The sequence below is a fragment of the Phocoena phocoena genome, chromosome 8 (genome assembly GCF_963924675.1).
Source record: "Phocoena phocoena chromosome 8, mPhoPho1.1, whole genome shotgun sequence".
NCBI classification, from domain to species: Eukaryota; Metazoa; Chordata; class Mammalia; order Artiodactyla; family Phocoenidae; genus Phocoena; species Phocoena phocoena.
Window position 1 is genome coordinate 5617039 of NC_089226.1, and position 20173 is coordinate 5637211.

The 20173-nt window shown below is 36.9% G+C and overlaps 1 protein-coding gene across 2 annotated transcripts in view; it reads left to right on the top strand.

Moving 5' to 3' along the window:
• The window catches only part of ARHGAP32 (Rho GTPase activating protein 32), a 168781-nt gene that overhangs the window by 72572 nt on the left and 76036 nt on the right, over positions 1–20173 (top strand). For both annotated transcript variants that reach the window (XM_065881482.1, XM_065881481.1), the window contains 4 exons: positions 14174–14311; positions 16360–16452; positions 17292–17414; positions 18957–19034. In XM_065881482.1, the coding sequence (XP_065737554.1) occupies positions 14174–14311; positions 16360–16452; positions 17292–17414; positions 18957–19034 (432 nt within the window). The remainder of the gene's footprint in view (positions 1–14173; positions 14312–16359; positions 16453–17291; positions 17415–18956; positions 19035–20173) is intronic.

Below are 20173 nucleotides of genomic sequence, written 5' to 3' on the forward strand. Positions count from 1 at the left end.
AAGAGGAAATAGGCAGTCTACCTGAAAAAGAATTCAGAGTAATGATAGTAAAGATGATCCAAAATCTTGGAAATAGAATGGAGAAAATACGAGAAACGTTTAACAAGGACCTAGAAGAACTAAAGAGCAAACAAACGATGGTGAACAACACAATAAATGAAATTAAAAATTCTCTAGAAGAAATCAATAGCACAATAACTGAGGCAGAAGAACGGATAAGTGGCCTGGAAGATAAAATAGTGGAAATTACTACCACAGGGCAGAATAAAGAAAAAAGAATGAAAAGAATTGAGAACAGTCTCAGAGACCTCTGGAACAACATTAAATGCACCAACATTTTAATATATAGGTATCCCAGAAGAAGAAGAGACAAAAAAAGGAACTGAGAAAACATTTGAAGAGATTATAGTTGAAAACTTCCCTAGTATGGGAAAAGAAATAGTCAAGCAAGTCCAGGAAGCACAGAGAGTCTCGAAGTATAAATCCAAGGAGAAACGCACCAGGACATATTAATCAAACTCTCAAAGATTAAATACAAAGAAAAAAATATTAAAAGCAGCAAGGGAAAAGCAACGAATAACATACAAGGGAATCCCCATAAGGTTAACAGCTGATCTTTCAGCAGAAACTCTGCAAGCCAGAAGGGAGTGGCAGGACATATTTAAAGTGATGAAAGGGAAAAACCTACAACCAAGATTACTCTACCCAGCAAGGATCTCATTGAGATTCAACAGGGAAATTAAAACCTTTAAAGACAAGCAAAAGCTAAGAGAATTCAGCACCACCAAATCAGCATTACAACAAATGCTAAGTAAAGGAACTTCTCTAGGAAACACAAGAGAAGGAAAAGACCCAAAGCAATTAAGAAAATGGTAAAAGGAACATACATATCGATAATTACCTTAAATGTAAATGGATTAAACGCTCCAATCAAAAGACACAGACTGGCTGAATGGATACAAAACAAGACCCATATATATGCTGTCTACAGGAGACCCACTTCAGACCTAGGGACACATACAGACTGAAAGTGAAGGGATGGAAAAAGATATTCCATGCAAATGGAAATCAAAAGAAAGCTGGAGTAGCAATTCTCGTATCAGACAAAAGAGACTCTAAAATAAAGACGATTACAAGAGACAAAGAAGGAGACTACATAATGCTCAAGGGACCAATCCAAGAAGAAGATATAACAATTGTAAATAATAATGCACCCAACACAGGAGGACTTCAGTGCATAAGGCAAATGCTAACAGCCATAAAAGGGGAAATCAACAGTAACACAATCATAGTAGGGGACTTTACCACCCCACTTTCACCAACAGACAGATCATCCAAAATGAAAATAAATAAGGAAACACAAGCTTTAAATGACACATTAAACAATATGGACTTAAATTGATATTTATAGGGCATTCCATCCAAAAGCAGCACAAACACTTTCTTTTCAAGTGCTCATGGAACATTCTCCAGGATAGATCATGTCTTGCATCACAAATCAAGCCTGGGTATATTTAAGAAAATTGAAATTGTATTTTTTTCCGACACAACGCTATGAGACTAGATATCGATTGCAGGAAAAAACCTGCAAAAACAGAAACATGAAGGCTAAAGAATACACTACTAAATAACCAAGAGATCACTGAAGAAATCAAAGAGGAAATAAAAAAATACCTAGAAACAAATGACAATAAAAACACAACATGGGATGCAGCAAAAGCAGTTCTAAGGGGGAAGTTTATAGCAATACAATCCTACCTCAAGAAACAAGAAGCATCTCAAATGAACAACCTAACCTTACACCTAAAGCAGATAGAGAAAGAAGAACAAAAAGAACCAAAAGTTAGCAGAAGGAAAGAAATCATAAAAATCAGATCAGAAATAAATGAAAAAGAAATTAAGGACACAGTAGCAAAGATCAGTAAAACTAAACGCTGGTTCTTTGAGAAGATAAACAAAATTGGTAAACCATTAGCCAGACTCATCAAGAAAAAAAGGGAGAAGACTCAAATCAACAGAATTAGAGTGAAAAAGGAGAAGTAACAACTGACACTGCAGAAATACAAAGGATCATGAGAGATTACTACAAGCAACCTTATGCCAATAATATGGACAACCTGGAAGAAATGGACAAATTCTTAGAAAAGCACAACCTTCTGAGACGGAACCGGGAAGAAGTAGAAAATATAAACAGACCAATCACAAGCACTGAAATTGAAACTGTGATTAAAAAATCTTCCAACAAACAAAAGCCCAGGACCAGATTACTTCACAGGCGAATTCTATCAGACATTTAGAGAAGAGCTAACACTTGTCCTTCTCAAACTCTTCCAAAATACAGCAGAGGGAGGAACATTCCCAAACTCATTCTATGAGGCCACCATCACCCTGATACCAAAACCAGACAAGGATGTCACAAACAAAGAAAACTACAGGCCAATATCACTGATGAACATAGATGTAAAAATCCTCAACAAAATACTAGCAAAGAGTCCAGCAGCACATTAAAAGAATCATACCCCATGATCAAGTGGGGTTTATCCCAGGGATGCAAGGATTCTTCAATATACACAAATCAATCAATGTGATGCACCTTATTAACAAATTGAAGGAGAAAAACCATATGATCTTCTCAGTAGATGCAGAAAAAGCATTTGACAAAATTCAACACCCAGTTACGATAAAAACCCTCCAGAAAGTAGTCATAGAGGGAACTTTCCTCAACATAATAAAGGCCATATATGACAAACCCACAGCCAACATCGTTCTCAGTGGTGAAAAACTGAAACCACTTCCACTATTATCAGAACAAGATAAGGTTGCCCACTCTCACCACTATTATTCAACATAGTTTTGGAAGTTATAGCCACAGCAATCAGAGAATAAAAAGGAACAAAAGGAATCCAAATAGGAAAAGAAGTAAAGCTGTCACTGTTTGCAGATGACATGATACTATACATAGAGAATCTTAAAGAGGCTACCAGAACACTACTAGAGCTAATCAATGAATTCATTAAAGTAGCAGGATACAAAATTAATGCACAGAAATCTCTTGCACTCCTATACACTAATGATGAAAAATCTGAAAGAGAAATTAAGGAAACACTCCTGTGTGCCACTGCAACAAAAAGAACAAAATACCTAGGAATAAACCTACCTAAGGAGACAAAAGACCTATATGCAGAAAATTATAAGACACTGATGAAAGAAATTAAAGATGATACAAACAGATGGAGAGATATACCATCTTCTTGGATTGGAAGAATCAACATTGTGAAAATGACTATACTACCCAGAGCAATCTACAGATTCAGTGCAATCCCTGTCAAATTACCAATGGCATTTTTCACAGAACTAGAACAAAAAAATTCCACAATTTGTATGGAAACACAAAGGCCCCGAATAGCCAAAGCAATCTTGAGAAAGGAAAATGGAGCTGGAGGAATCAGGCTCCCTGTCTTCAGACTATACTACAAACCTACAGTAATCAAGACAGTATGGTACTGGCACAAAAACAGAAATATAGATCAATGGAAGAAGATAGAAAGGCCAGAGGTAAACCCATGCACATATGGTCACCTTATCTTTGATAAAGGAGGCAAGAATATGCAATGGAGAAAAGACAGCCTCTTCAGTAAGTGGTGTTGGGAAAACCGGACAGCTACATGTAAAAGAATGAAATTAGAGCACTCCCTAACACCATACACAAAAATAGACTCAAAATGGATTAAAGACCTAGATAAGGCCAGACACTATAAAATTCTTAGAGGAAATCACAGGCAAAACACTCTATGACATAAATCACAGCAAGATCCTTTTTAACCCACCTCCTAGAGAAATGGAAAGAAAAAGAAAAATAAACAAATGGGACCTAATGAAACTTAAAAGCTTTTGCACAGCAAAGGAAACAATAAACAAGACGAAAAGACAACCCTCAGACTGGGAGGAAATATTTGTAAACGAAGGGACTGACGAAGGATTAATCTCCAAAATACACAAGCAGCTCATGAAGCTCAATATCAAAAAAACAAACAACCCAATCCAAAAAGGGGCAGAAGACCTAAATAGACATTTCTCCCAAGAAGATATACAGATTAACAACAAACACATGAACAGATGCTCAGCATCACTAATCATTAGAGAATGCAAATCAAAAGTACACTGAGGTATCACCTGACACCAGTCAGAATGGCCATCATCAAAATATCTACAAACAATAAATGCTGGGGAGGGTGTGGAGAAAAGGGAACCCTGTTGCACTGTTGGTGGGAATGTAAATTGATACAGCTACTATGGAGAACAGTATGGAGGTTTCTTAAAAACTAAAAATAGAACTACCATATGACCCAGCAATCCCACTACTGTCATATACCCTGAGAAAACCATAATTCAAAAAGAGTCATGTGGGCTTCCCTGGTGGCGCAGTGGTTGAGAATATGCCTGCCAATGCAGAGGACACGGGTTCGAGCCCTGGTCTGGGAAGATCCCACATGCCGTGGAGCAACTGGGCCCGTGAGCCACAACTACTGAGCCTGCGCGTCTGGAGCCTGTGCTCCGCAACAAGAGAGGCTGCGACAGTGAGAGGCCCGCACACCGCTTGCCACGACTAGAGAAAGCCCTCGCACAGAAACGAAGACCCAACACAGCCATAAATAAATACATAAATAATTTTAAAAAAAAAAGAGTCATGTACCACAATGTTCATTGCAGCTATATTTACAATAGCTAAGACATGGAATCAACCTAAGTTTCCATCGACAGATGAATGGATAAAGAAGATGTGGCACATATATACGATGGAATACTGCTCAGCCATAAAAAGAAACAAAATTGAGTTATTTGTAGTGAGATGGGTGGACTTAATGACTGTCATACAGAGTGAAGTAAGTTAGAAAGAGAAAAACAAATACTGCATGCTAACACATATATATGGAATCTTAAAAAAAAAAAAGGTTCTCACCTAGGGGAAGAACAGGAATAAAGATGCAGACGTAGAGAATGGATTTGTGGACACAGGGACGGGGAAGGGTAAGCCAGGATGAAGTGAGAGAGTGGCATGGACATATATACACTACCAAATGTAAAGTAGATAGCTAGTGGGAAGCAGCTGCATAGCACAGGGATATCAGCTCAGTGCTTTGTATCCATCTGAGGGGTGGCATAGGGAGGGTGGGAGGGAGATGCAAGAGGGAGGAGATATGGCGATATATGTATATGTATAGCTGATTCACTTTATCATACAGTATAAACTAACACACCATTGTAAAGCAATTATACTCCAGTAAAGATGTGAAAAAAATATTTACAGTCATGTGAAAGCTTCTTTGTGTCCCCATTGATGGAGTAAACAGTTGGTTTTAGGGGAATGCTTTTCTGTCTCAAAATATCTCTTGTTCTCTGATGCTTTAAATTCCACCATCAGAAATGCATTCCTCGGTATTAAATAACTCCTCCACTTGGTTAGTTTAGAATATGTTGTTACTAAGGGTGTGGAGTTGATTATTAACGTTTGAAGGGCATCTGTGTATGAACACAATGTATTGAATATAAGCAGATCGCAAACATTCTTATTTAAACCTAAAAACTTTTCTCTGAAATATATGTGTTACTATTCCCATTATGTAGAAGAATAAACTGCTATTCGTCGGTGTTAAGTAACTTGTGTAAAGTCCCTTATTTGGAATAAGGCCAGGCTGAGATTTAAATCAGGTCTTTCTTTTCACTGAACTTCATCATACCTACAGTTAATTCAAAGTACTAATTCTCTTGCAAGATAAACTTTCTCATGATAAAAGAGTCTTCAGAGGACATGGGTGAAGACTGTTCTTCTCAGAAAGGACCACAAGTATGTGTAGATTTTGTCTTTTTCCACCTCTATTATTACCAAGCTGTATCTCAATCGCTGTATCTTGTTAGGCCATTGTTGATAACACCTGCGTTTGCACCCTATACTTGATTATAACCCCTCAACTGCCAGAATGAGGTAAAATGTAAATTTAAACATGTTACTCTCATGGTTAAAACTCTTCAGTAGATTTCCATTGAATTTAAAACTAAACCCAAACTGCTACCAAGGCCTGTGTGGGCCGTGCAGGATCTGGACCTTGCCTACTTTTTCTAAGCATCATGGGACAATCTTCTCACTCCTACGCTTTGGTCTCACTAGCTTTCAGTCAGTTCCTAAAAGACCCTGAGTTTTTTCCTGAAACAAGGCTTTGACCTTTTGGTCAGCTTGTCACTCCATTCACACACACAGTTGCTGTGTCTGGTGCCTGCTTAGTTCTCAGGAGGCAGGTTAGATATCACTTCTTTATAGCACAAAAGTATCATTATTTTATTTATGTATTTATTAACTTAAAAAGTATTTTTTTCCTCACTAGAAATAAATTCTAAGAAGTCAGAGGTTTGATGGTACTTTCTCTGTTGTATCTCTAATGCTCACTCCAGGGCTTGGTACTATGTAGGTGCTCAGTATATATCTGGTGAATGAATGAAAGAAGGAAGAACAAAATTTTGTCTTAGAAATTTGATCCTATATACACTGGTATTTTTCTTTTTCTCTCATTCTTCTTTATGAGCCTTGTTAAGAATTGTTGATTTTTGTTATCCTTGGAGAGCAATACTTACTTGATAGTAATAATTATTAAGGTTATAAATTAGCTGCAAATTAAAATTTAGACATATATATAGTGAATTTTTTGTTCTGTTCTTCATAAAATAATTGAACTTCTAAAATTCTCTGATCATGTATTTTATTCAGCCCATTTGGAAATTCCATGATTAAGGTTGTTTTTTTACATATGAAATTTAAAGTTTTTCTTCCACGTCTACTGAAAAGATAGGTATTTTACTATTTTTAGAATTTTACTGAGTGACTTTAAAACAGTTTGAGAGAATTTGCAAATTATGTGTTACGGTTTTAATTTCCTGCATATAAATCTGTATAAAAACGCAGACTTTTTACTAGCACAAGAACAGTTTTTAAAAGTTGAAAGAAATCAGTTTATTGGTATATGAAGAAATGAATTTTGAAATCTAGTCCCCAGTATTTACCTTTTGAGGCTCTGAATGTTCTTTCCTTTATGTGGTTGCTTACTGTTATTTATTTCTTTCAGCAATACTCTATAGACATGATTACTTTTTATAAATTTAATAAACTTTTTTTTAGACCAATTTTAGATTTACAGCAAAATTGAGTGGAAGTACAAGGTTCCCTTGTATCCCTTGTCCTCACACATGCACATCCTCCTCCACCATGGACATTCCCCTGCTAACGTCGTACATTGTTACAACTGATGAGCCTACATTGACGTACCATTGTCATTAAGGGTTCATTCATGGTGTTGTGCATTCTGTGGGTTTGGATAAATTTATAATGTGTCTTCACCATTATAGTATGTGGAATAGTTTTACTGTCCTATAATCTCCTGTGCTCCACCTATTCATCTCTCACTTCCCCCTAGCCCCTGGCAACCACTGATATTTTTCTTAAATTTTCTCCATACTTTTGTATTTTCTACAGTGTCATATGGTTGGAATCATATAGTATGTAGCCTTTTCAGGGTGCCTACTTTCACTTAGCAATATGCATTTAAGTTTCATGTCTTTTCATGGCTTGATACTTTGTTTTAGTGCTGAGTCATATTCCATTGTCTGGATGTACCACAGTTCATTTATCCATTCACCAGCTAGAGGACATCTTGGTTGCTTCCAGGCTTTGGCAGCTTTTAATAAAGCTGCTGTAAACCTTTGTGTGCAGGTTTTGTGTGGACATAACTTTTCAGCTCATTTGGGTAAACACCAAGGAGTGCAATTGCTGGATCCTGTGCTAAGAGTATGATAAATTTTGTAAGAAACTGAAAAGTCTACCTAAATGGCTGTACCATTTTATATTCATGCCAGGAGTGAAGGAACGTTCCTGTTGCTTCCCATCCTCCCTAGCATTTGGTGTTATTAGTGTTCTGGATTTTTGCCACTCCAGTAGATGTGTAGTGATATCTTCTTGTTTTTATTTGCCTTGCCCTGATGTCATATGGTGTGGAGCATCCTTTCATATGCTTATTTACCATCTGTATGTCTTTTTGGTGAGGTGCCCATTTTAAAATCAGTTGTTTGTTTTCTTATTGTTGATTGTTAAGGGTTCTTTGTATATTTCGGTTAAAATCCTTTATCAGTAGATATGTTATTTGCCAATATTTTCTCCCAGGTCCGTGGCTTGTCTTTTCATTCTCTCCACAGGGCAGAAAATCTTAATTTCAGTGAAGTCCAGCTTATCGATTCTTTCTTTCATGGACTGTGCCTTTGCTCTTGTATCTAAAGGAAGTCATCACCAAACCCAAGGTCATCTATATTTTATCCTGTGTTATCTTCTAAGAGTTTTATTGTTTTGTGTCTTATGCTAAGGTCTTTTTGAGTTAGTTTTTGTGAAAGATGTAAGGTCTGTGTCTAGATTTATTTTTTTGTGTGTGGATGTTCAGTTGTTCCAGCACCATTTGTTGAAAAAAACCATCTTTTCTCCATTGTATTGCCTTTGCCAAACATCAGTTGACTGTACTTTGGTTGCTCTGTTTCTGGGCTGTCTGTTCTGTTCCACTTATGTATATGTCTGTTCCTTTCCTAATACCATATTTTGTTGATTATTGTCACTTTATGTTAAGTCTTGAAGTTACATACCATCAATCCTCCAACTTTGTTCTTCTTCTTTAATATTGTGTTAGCTATTCTGGGACTTTTGCCTCTCCATATACACTTTAGAATCAGTTTGTCAATATTCAGAAAAATAACTTGCTGGGGTTTAGGCTGGGGAAGGATTGTGAATCTGTAGATCAAGTTGGGAAGAATTAACACCTTGGCAATATTGAGTCTTCCTGTCCGTGAACATGGTATATCTCTCCATATATAGTTCTTTGACTTCTTTCACCAGAGTTTTATAGTTTTCCTCATATAGATCTTGTACATATTTTGTTAGATTTATGCCTAAGTATTTCATTTTGGGGGTGGTAATGTAAATGGTATTGTGTTTTTAATTTTAGACTCCACTTATTTATTGCCTGGTATATAGGAAAGCAATTGACTTTTGTATATTAACCTTGTATCCTGCTACTTTGCTGTAATCACTTACTGGTTCTAGATGGGCTTTTTTGTTGTTGTTTTGTTCTGTATTTTCTACCTAGATGATCATGTCATCTGTGTACAAACGCAGTTTTATTTCTTCCTTACCAATCTATATATCTTTTATTTCCTTTTCCTGTCTTACTGCATTAGCTAGGAATTCCAGCACAGTGTTTTAAATCAGTGATGAGAGAAGATATCCTTGCCTTGTTCCTGATCTTAGTTGGAAAGCTTCAAACTTCTTACCAAAAGTCAGTTCCATTTCTATAAACTATAATAACAGATTATCAGAAAGAGAAATTAAGAAAACAGTCCCACAGTTGCATCAAAAATAATAAAATACCTAGGAATAAATTTAACCAAGGAGGTGAAAGATCTGTACACTGAAAACTGTAAGGCACTGCTGAAAGAAATGGAAGATGACACAAATAAATGGAAAGATAATTCTTTGCTCGTGGATTGAAATAATTGATATTGTTAAAATGTGCATGCTCCCCAAAGCAATGTACAAATTCAGTGCAATCCCTACCAACATTCCAATAGTGTCTTTCACAGAAATAGAAGAAACACCCCTAAACTTTGTTTGGAACCACAAAAGACCCCAAATATTCAAAGCAATCTTGAGAAAGAAGAACAAAACTGGAGGTATCATGTGCCCTGATTTCAAACTATATTACAAAGTTATAGTAATCAAAACAGTATGGTATTGGCATAAAAACAGAAAAATAATCAATGGAGTAGAATAGAGAGCCCAGAAATAAACCCACACGTATATGGTCACTTAGTTTACAGGAAAGGAACCAAGAATATACAATGGGGAAAGCACAGTTTCTTGAATAAATGGTGCTGGGAAAACTGGACCACCACATGCAAAAGAATGAAAATAGACTTGTACCATACACAAAAATTAACTCAAAATGGTTTAAAGGCTTAGATGGAAGACCTGAAGGCATAAAACTCCTAGAAGAAAACATGGGTAGTATTCCCCTTAACATCAGTCTTGGTGATGATTTTTTAAAATCTGATTCCAAAAGCAAATGTTTATAAACAAGTGGAACTACAAAAAAACTAAAAGGTCTGAACTGCAAAGGAAAGCATCAAGAAAGTAAAAAGATAACCTGTGGAATGGGAAAAAATATTTCCAAACCACGTATCTGATAAGGGGTTAATATCCAGTATATACAAGGAACCCCTACAACTCAATAGCAGAAAACACTCTGATTAAAAAATGGGCAGAGGTCTCTTCAGTCTCTTTAGCAAGTGGTGTTGGGAAAGCTAGACAGCCTCATGTAAATCAGTGAAGTTAGAACACTGCCTCACACCATACACAAAAATAAACTCAAAACGGTTTAAAGACCTAAGTATAAGACATGACACCATGAAACTCCTAGAAGAGAACATAGGCAAAATATTCTCTGACATAAATCATAGCAATATTTTCTTAGGACCATCTCCCAAGGCAAAAGAAATAAAAGCAAAATTAAACAAATGGGACCTAATCAAACTTAAAGGCTTTTGCACAGCAAGGAAGCCATCAACAAAATGAAAAGACAACCTATGGAATGGGGGAAATAGTTGCAAACGATGTGACCAACAAGGGGTTAATACCCAAAATATATAAATAGCTCATACAGCTCCATATCAAAAAAAAAACCAAACAACCCAATCAAAAAATGGACAGAAGACCTAAGTAGACATTTCTCCAAAGAAGACATAGAGGTGGTCAACAGGCATATGAAAAGATGCTCAAGATTACTAATTATTAGAGAAATGCAAATCAGAACTATAGTCAGGTATCACCTCACACCAATTAGAATGGGCATCATCAGAAAATATACAAACAAATGCTAGAGAGGGTGTGGCACAAAGGGAACCCTCTTGCACTGTTGGTGGGAATGTAAATTGATACAGCCACTATGGAGGACATTATGGAGGTTCCTTAAAAAACTAAAAACAGAATTACCATATGACCCAGCAATCCCACTACTGGGCATATACCCAGAGAAAGTCATAATTCAAAAAGACACATACACCCCAATGTTCATTGCAGCACTATTTACAGTAGTCAGGTCATGGAAGCAACCTAAATGCCCATCGACAGATGAATGGATAAAGAAGATGTGGTACATATATACAGTGGAATATTACTCAGCCATAAAAAGGAACGAAGTTGGGTCATTTGTAGAGACGTGGATGAACCTAGAGACTGTCATACAGAGTGAAGTAAGTCAAAGAGAAAAACAAATATTGTATATTAACACACATATGTGGAATCTAGAAAAATGGTACAGTCGAACCTGTTTGCAAGGCAGAAATAGAGACACAGATGTAGAGAACAAACGTATGGACACCAAGGGGAGAAGCGGGGAGTGGGGTGGGATGAATTGGGAGATTAGGATTGACACATATACACTAATATGTATAAAACAGATAACCAATAAGAACCTGCTGTATAGCACAGGAACTCCACTTAGCTGTACAGTAGAAACTAACACAACATTGTAAAACAATTATACCCCAATAAAAAAATTAATATTAAAATTTTTTTTAAAAAGGTATCCCCTCACTATGGTCAGAATGGCCATCATCAAAAAGTCTACAAATAATAAATGCTGGAGAGGGTGTGGAGAAAAGGGAACCCTCTTGCGCTGTTGGTGGGAATGTAAATTGATACAGCCACTATGGAGAACACTATGGAGGTTCCTTAAAAAACTAAAAATAGAACTACCATATGACCCAGCAATCCCACTCCTGAGCATATACCCGGAGAAAACGTTAATTCGAAAAGATACATGCACCCCAATGTTCATAGCAGCACTATTTACAATAGCCAAGACATGGAAGCAACCTAAGTGTCCATCGACAGATGAATGGATAAAGAAGATGTGGTATATTTATACAATGGAATATTGCTTAGCCATAAAAAATAATGAAATATTGCCATTTGCAGTAACATGGATGGACCTAGAGAATAAACTAGGTGAAGTAAGTTAGATGGAGAAAGTATGATATCACTTATATGTGGAATCTAAAAAACAATACAGATGAATTTATATACAAAGCAGAAACAGACTCACAGACATGAAAAACAAATTTATAGTTACCAAAGGGGAAAGGGAGGGGGAGAGGGATAAATTAGAAGTATGAGATTAACAGATAGAAACTACTATACATTATAGATAAGCAACAAGCATTTACTGTGTAGCACAGGGGACTATATTCAATATCTCGTAATAGCCTATAATGGAAAATAATTTGAAAAATAATATAACTGAATCATTTTGCTGTACACCTGAAACTAACATAATACTGTCAACTATATTTCAATTTTAAAAATCCAGAGCTTTGAAATAAAAAGTCGACATCTGTTTAATCTCTGTGATGGAGATATACATATGTTAAATTAATTTTTGTAATTTTCTGATATTTGAAGTGTTGCATAATTTTTGAAATGTGTATGTGTGAAAGAAAAATATTTGCAACTATGTGATAAGTTGTTTCTGCTTTGTTGTTCATTTTTATTTTTGCCATTCCAAAGGAACAAGTATTTAACCACCTGTTGTCACTCAGGAATGCTTTGGGTAGAAGGCAGTGGTAGAACTGAAAAAACAAAGGAGCTTACTTGAGCTAAGAGTAAAAGAACAACTTTCCATAGTAGAAGAACAGCACTTAAAAATCATGTAGGCAAGAAAGGGAACATTTCACACATGGAAGAAATGCAAGTGATTGAGCATAACTGGAAGCAAAGAAACGGCATGGAGGAGTAGTGAGTGGGATCACACTATAAATTTAGAGAGGCCCAGATGATGCAAGCCCTGATATGTGCAAGTATGTTTGGACTTAATCTTGTGGATCAGTGGTTCCCAACTCAGGCTGATCATCAGATTAACTGGATCTCATTCCAGATTTATTGAACTAGCATTTCTTAGAATAGGAACCAGGAGACTGTTCTTTAAAAATATCTGACACATCTGTTCTCTTATTTTATTCTAACAGCCCTCTGAAAGAGGGAGGTGGTATTGCTTTCCATCTGTGTAATGGAGAATTGTAGTCCAAAGTAGGACTAGACAAGTTTATCCTGTTAGTTATGGACATACCTGTGTTTAGAATTCAGCACCTCTCCCATGAAATGGTACCTTCTGCTTCTGCCCCATCTGGCGGAGGCAAATGGAAAAGAGCTACAGTAGAGATGTTTTCTTCAATTCTGAGATGGCTGCTTTGTCTCCCAGTCCCTCCAGATTGCTATGAGATGAAAGCTTCCATATAAAAGTGGACTGAATTGTCAAACCAAACGGTGTGTAGTGGGGACCAGCTCATCATTACTGCCCAAAGGAGCTTTTGAAGGCTTTTTGTCAGTGTGACCTGACAAGCTTTGTATTTTGTGTTGGGGGAGGGGAGTGGCAGAGAAGATCAAAAGCAGGGAGGTCAGAAATGATGTCAGTCCTTAATAAAGCTCGGGCTACAAAGTGATAGATTCAAGAGAAACTTAGAAAACAGTGTGTAGTAAATGTGCTCTGTGAGCAGATTTTCATTTCTAATGAGCTTGTGAGTTTAGGCAAGGAAAGGAAGAAAGACTGAGAAGTGGGGAGATATAGTGGGTTCTAGATAATATATGCACACCAAATTCTAGATGAAATTTAAGAAAATTAATTTTCAGTGTATTTCCAGTTTCAGTCACAGAAATATTCATGGTAACTGATCAGGGACCTGGTTTTATTTTTCTTTAATTTCTGGTAATATTCTCTCATACAAAATCATTTTATGGTTCTTTCTGTGGGTTTAAGGTCACATGCTATCTTCCCATCTACCAGTAATTATTCCCAGGGAGAGCCAGTGGGCTTGATTAGTGGTAGGAAGAGGTTTAGTGGACAGTTCTAGTTTATTTTCCATTACTGACATTTTAATGTAATATAACTCACTATAGGGTTCTGGAGTTTATTTATTGTCAAGTTAATTAGTAAATATAAAATCTCATGAATAACATCGTTATGGAACAAATCCTGGTTCCTGACCATTCCAAATAGAGACAAATTATAGGAGTCTTTCTTTTTCTTACTCATAGGGCAAAAGTTGGATCATTAAAAGAAGTTATGAAGATTTTCGGGTACTTGATAAACATCTTCATCTGTGTATTTATGACCGACGATTCTCCCAGCTCTCAGAGCTTCCCCGTTCTGATGCCTTGAAGGACAGTCTAGAGGTAAGCATTCAGTACTTTGCAGAAGTAATCGCTATAAATCAGCAGAATTTTTTTTGCCAGTATACTAAATAAAAGGTTACATTGAGCGCTCAGGAAGATTCGTGGGATTACTTAATTATTTCTTAACTGAAAAATTAGTAATGCTGTTAGGATATTTTGAATTGAAATAGGTTCAGTGTATAATTTTATAAGAAGAATCTCATATCTTAATATATAAATGGGCAATATATATGAGCAGATCATTTTTAAGAGAGAATGCAAAATATAAAAGCAAAAATATGGAAAAGTGTTGACCTCACTAATAATCAAAGAAATGTGTATTCAAATGATGCTGTTTACTCAGTTTATGATGGCAGGCTGTGTCCATGCACTTATTTCCACTCCTGCCAAAAATTTCCAGTAAAAATATAAGAGATTTTTTTTTAATTTAAGAGGAAAGAGATTCTAACATCAGAAAATAAAAAGAACCATCAGGGCATCAAAAATTGTGAGGAATCTTTGAAAGTAGATGGGATAAGATTTATGGGGGCAAGAAAATACAGCATAAGAAACTTGTACAGGAGGACTGCAGAGGGACAGATAAACTAGAAATCTTCAGTGTGAAAACCGAATAAACAAAGTAACAGAAGAGCAAACCAGAGGGCTTTCAGAAGCATGATTACCACCCTCAGAGAGAAAGTGAGGAAGTCACATTCATGGAATGAGAACAGAGTTTTAAAAAATAAAATAATCAGAGACCTTAGAAATGAACATGTGGTTTTTAAAATTAATTTTAATAATAACAAACAGCTGGACTTCATGCAAAATGGACATAGATGAAGAGAGAATTAGTGAGCAGGAAGAGCAAACTTTGTAAGAACACAGCCCCAAAAGGGACAAAAAGTTGTGAGAGAATTGTTGGGAATCACAGAGAATAGACCCAGAAGTTCCTACAAGTTCCTGTTCCTCTTGTAGGAGTTATAGGAGGAGAGAGTGGGTGGCAGTAACTAAAAATATAATAAATTCCCCTAAATTAAAAAAGGGCCCGTTTTCAGATTAAATGGGCCCATTAAGTGCTAAATATAATAAGTGAAAAGACACACATCTAGAAACATTGTGGTAAAATTTCAAAATGCCAAAACAGAGAGGAAACCCAAATGGCTTCCAGAGAGCAAAAACAAGGTTTTTCTCAAAGGAACAAGAAACGTATTGGTGTTAGACTCCTTGGCAGCCACAGTGGATGCTTGAAAACAGTGGAAGTCCTGAAGGGAAGCCATTTCAAATCTATAGTTAATTCCCAGGCGATTATGTAGTGAGGGCAAAGTGGAGACTTCAGTCATGCAAGAACTGACACCGCAACAAGGTCTCAGGAATGTCCTAAAACCACAGATTCTTTCGTACTATAGAAAGCCTGGACGTCTCTCTGCCTCCTTTTCCCTGTCTGCCTTGTCTGTTGTGTATTTCTTTCTCAGACTGTCTCACAACATGACCACTCCCAACAGGGGCCAGGTTCTCATTTCTTTTTAAGAGAGCAGCCAGACTGAGCTGAAATTTTGTGTCATGGTTCCTAATTCCTGCAGCAACTCCTGTTAGGTCAGCTAATGTTGGGTCCCATTCCTGGACCCATTAGTTGACTTCGTGGTGTAGGATCACGTATGAACTGTCCTGCCATGGCTGGGTGTGTGAAGACTGCAGCAGGCCTTGAAGAAAGCATTTCAGAGTAGCAGGGGGAAGCCAGCTGGAAAAGCAAGTATGTCTCTGCTATCGTTTTACATTTTCAATACAAAAATAGAAAGAGAAGGCAACCAAATTAGAAGCTGTACAGTAGTATAAGCCCTGATGGTGAGGGGCTAAAGTGAAAGTTCTGCACCAGACAGGAAGTTATGTAATTGCCTGTAGTGTCAGTTCATGGAACTGTTAAGCCTCTATGAAGAACCTCCGTAACTACGAAAATGCATAAAAATCTGCAGATTTTTTTCTCCCAGAAACAACCAACTTAACACCAGTTTCTTTGACAGAGAGTGTAGTATCTTTATTCTGTTACCACTGAATCTTCTCTTTTTCTTTAGTCAGTCACTCAGATGCTTATGGCTTACCTGTCCCGCCTTTCAGCTATTGCTGGCAACAAGATCAATTGTGGACCTGCCCTTACTTGGATGGAGGTATTAATCCAGTTCATCTTTTATTAAAGTTAATTTTTAAATTATCTACTTAAGAAATTTAATATTAATTTTCATAGCTGTTGAGTTTCACGAATTGAATAAATGGTACTTATTCTCTTCTGGAAGATAGATATGTGATACATTAAATATTCTTCATCTCAAATCTTTCTTTGATAATACAGGAAGCTAATTTTAATATTATTTTATGAATCACAATGACACCTGTTATTTTTGTATTTAATATATTAATGTATATACATTTAGCAAGGTGTATGTGTATATACATGTATATATATAATTGGCTTAGTAACTGAAAATAGTTTTTAGTCATTGATGAACAAGAGACAACCTTTTAAAGAGTCTGATTTAAGAATGTCTTGAGTGATAGATTAGGTTTTTCTCCTTAATTTGCATATGTAGAGTTACATTATTCTCTCCTCTCAGTGGAAACTGGGAAGGCAATGAAAAGTAGAAAGAATATAGACCTTAGAGCCAGGCCAACTTGCCCTGAGATCTTGGTTCTTCATTATTGGCTGTGTGATCTGGGACAAATTATTTAATCTCTCGTAATTTATATAGCCTCTTTTAGCTTTAGCATCTTCATCTTTAAGTGTTGATAATTATGATAAGTATCTTTTAGAGTTATAAAGGTTAAAAGTATGTATGTTATATGTACAATACAATGACTGGCATATAGTAAGTACTCGGTAAGTGGTGGGTTTGTTTTAATATTCTTTGGGTTATGGTTTTTCTAAGTCAAGTTGAATTATATAGATACACAAAGAAACTTCCAAGTCCCATGTCTTTAACCATCTCATAGTACATTTTCTTTGTTACAGATTGATAATAAGGGAAATCACCTTCTAGTTCATGAAGAATCGTCCATTAACACTCCTGCTGTTGGTGCTGCCCATGTTATCAAGAGGTACACTGCTCGGGCCCCGGATGAATTGACCTTAGAGGTAAATGACTAAAGATGCTATGTGTTAGCTCAGTCCCTGCTATCTTTCTAGCCTCAGTTTTAACTGTTGCAATCATTTCCTTAATGAAAAGCACCAGGTTTTTCTGTGCATCATTGTCTTTCAGCCTGGCATGCCATCTATTTTTATTTTAATGACTGTACTCATTCTTGAAAATTCAGCTTAAATGTGTCCCATTTCTTCTAGGAAGTCTCCTTGATTTCCTTCCCTCTACTCCATGGAAATACATACCCCCCAGAACCTGCACTGAACGTCATTCTGAGCTGTTCTCAAGGCTTATCTCTGATATGTCACTTACTACATTCAATCATAATTGTTCTCCTGTTTGTCTCTGTGAGCTTCTTGAAAGCCAAATCCTCTTCTGTCTTTGTGTTTTTAGCACCTAAAAACAATACCTAGTGATACTTTCTTCTCATTGTTCTTAGATTGAGGTAAAGACCAGATGAAAAGTGAAATGAACATCTCTTGCTATCAGATGCAAAAGGAGGGGAATTAAGTTTCTTCCTTTAATATTGGCTGATGAGAGGCCAAGGAAAATGCTGGCAGTTACTCAGTTTAAGAGGAAACAGAGTGTAAATTTTTACTGTGTAGAATTCAAACTGTTTTCAAACTAAATTTTTAGCTCTATACACAAAGGAATCCTTGGTCTTGAGAGATACCATGTCTGTTAGCAAGTATGGTTTTGTGAAGAGGACTTTCATGACTGGAAAAACTAGTTGTGAATATACAAAAAAATTCTTAAAGCAATATTGTATACATTAGCAACGTTGGTCTGAAGTGCTTAACTGGTTTATCATCAGTTATTTTGATTGAAGAATACAACTTCCTTTAAATATATTATTAAAAACTATTATTGCTATTTTCATACTTACAATTTTGTAGAAGTTTGTACAAACTCATGAGTTTGTCTTTTAAAGGGAAGAAAGCTATTTAGTGGGAATGTTATATTGAACCATCTATTAAAAGAAATGTAGTTGTCATTCAGTTTTACATGTACTAAGAATAACCCAGTAACTGTAGACATCTTAGAGCTTTCCTATATGATGAAATAAGATATGTCAAATGTTCAGCACAGTGCCTGGCACATGGTAAGCGCTCACTAAATGTATTAATAGAAGCCGCCGTTGTGCTAAATATGAGTATTTAAAATAGCCTTTTAGATTCACTAAAGCGAACCCGATCACCTTTAGTAACAGCAGTTAACAGAGTATTGTAACAGAAGTGATGATGGTAGATGCCTGATGTTCAGACATCTTATGCTGTCAGTCCGGCGTCCTGAAGTCACTACAGGTGTTAGTTGGACCACAGTCTTTGTGCTGCTTACCTTTCTGTAAACCTCTCCTTAACAAATGGTTAAGGTTATGAAATTCCTTACAGAAAGAAGTGTTAATGTTTTACCAGAAATAATGAGCCAGAAAATAAGATAGTACTTTACCCTTTTGTTACAGTTAAGATTTAAATTCTAGACAGACAATTGCTTTAAAAATTGATTTAAAACGTTGCACTTAAAATTTTTTCTCCTAGGTGGGAGACATTGTTTCTGTTATTGACATGCCCCCAAAAGTGTTAAGCACGTGGTGGAGAGGCAAGCATGGATTTCAGGTAGGCGACAAAGAATTTGGTGCGGAAAATTCAAAGGTCGTCTTTTCTTTCATACGTGCTGGCAGTGGACTTTGTCATCAGAAATTTTGTCTGCAGTGATAAAAAAAATGTAGATGATATTAGACTTGGGTTTCCTTTTCTAGTTACTACTGTGGTTGTTTTGATCTCCTTCTTCTTTGCTGTATGGTGGTATAGCCAAAGTGTGAGCAGAATCACATGCCTGGTGACCACTTTTAGATCATCGGGACTGTGACTCTGCCTTGCTTTTCACAGTGGCTTAAAATCATGAATCACATATGTTCTCTCTCTAGAATTGTCAGTTTGATCAATGTTTTTCATGCACTGTAACTGTTAATGTAAACAATGCATGAATTGCAGGACAACAGCAGAAGCTAAAACTCTTTCTTTTTCCTTATATGCCTAACTAATTTGAGACCTGATAAAGGCATATTTTAGATTGACTAGCACTAATTTCCATAGGATGGTAAAGTTTCCTTTTATCTTTTAAAACTATCACTAGAAGAGCATCTAAAAATGCCTTTAAAAAAGACATTCATTTAAAAAAGGAACTGAATACTTTAAGGGAAGAACCCACACAATTCAGTCCTCCTCTCTCCCATCTCCAAGTACAGTCACACTCTGAGATGCTGGGGTTAAAGGCTTCAGCATAAGAATTTGGGGAGATATTATTTAGATAGTCCCGGATGGCTAGGTGGGTGGGGCCACTCTTAGGGCTGGCTTGAAGGCCTTTCCTGGACTCTCTCTCACAGACTTGATAAAGAGTAGGGCCCTGATTGAGCCAGGCTGGCTTGAAGGCCTTTCCTGGACTCTCTCACAGACTTGATAAAGAGTAGGGCCCTGCTTGAGCCAGGCTGGCTCCTAGGCCAAGGGCAGGCAGAGTGTAGGGGTGTTGGCCATGACTGCAGAGAGCTTGAGGGCCTTGGGAGGAAGGAGCCCTGGGAATGACTGCTTCATGGGTGCCTCTCCCCACCCTACTGTCCTCAGGCAGCATCTGAGAAGGGGCCCAGTGGTACTCACAGGCTGGTACAGGGCCTTCGTTTCATTCATGGCAGAAGGCCCTCTGGGCACTGACGCCATGCCCCAAGGCAGGACGAGGAGGACAGGCAGTACTGGTCCCC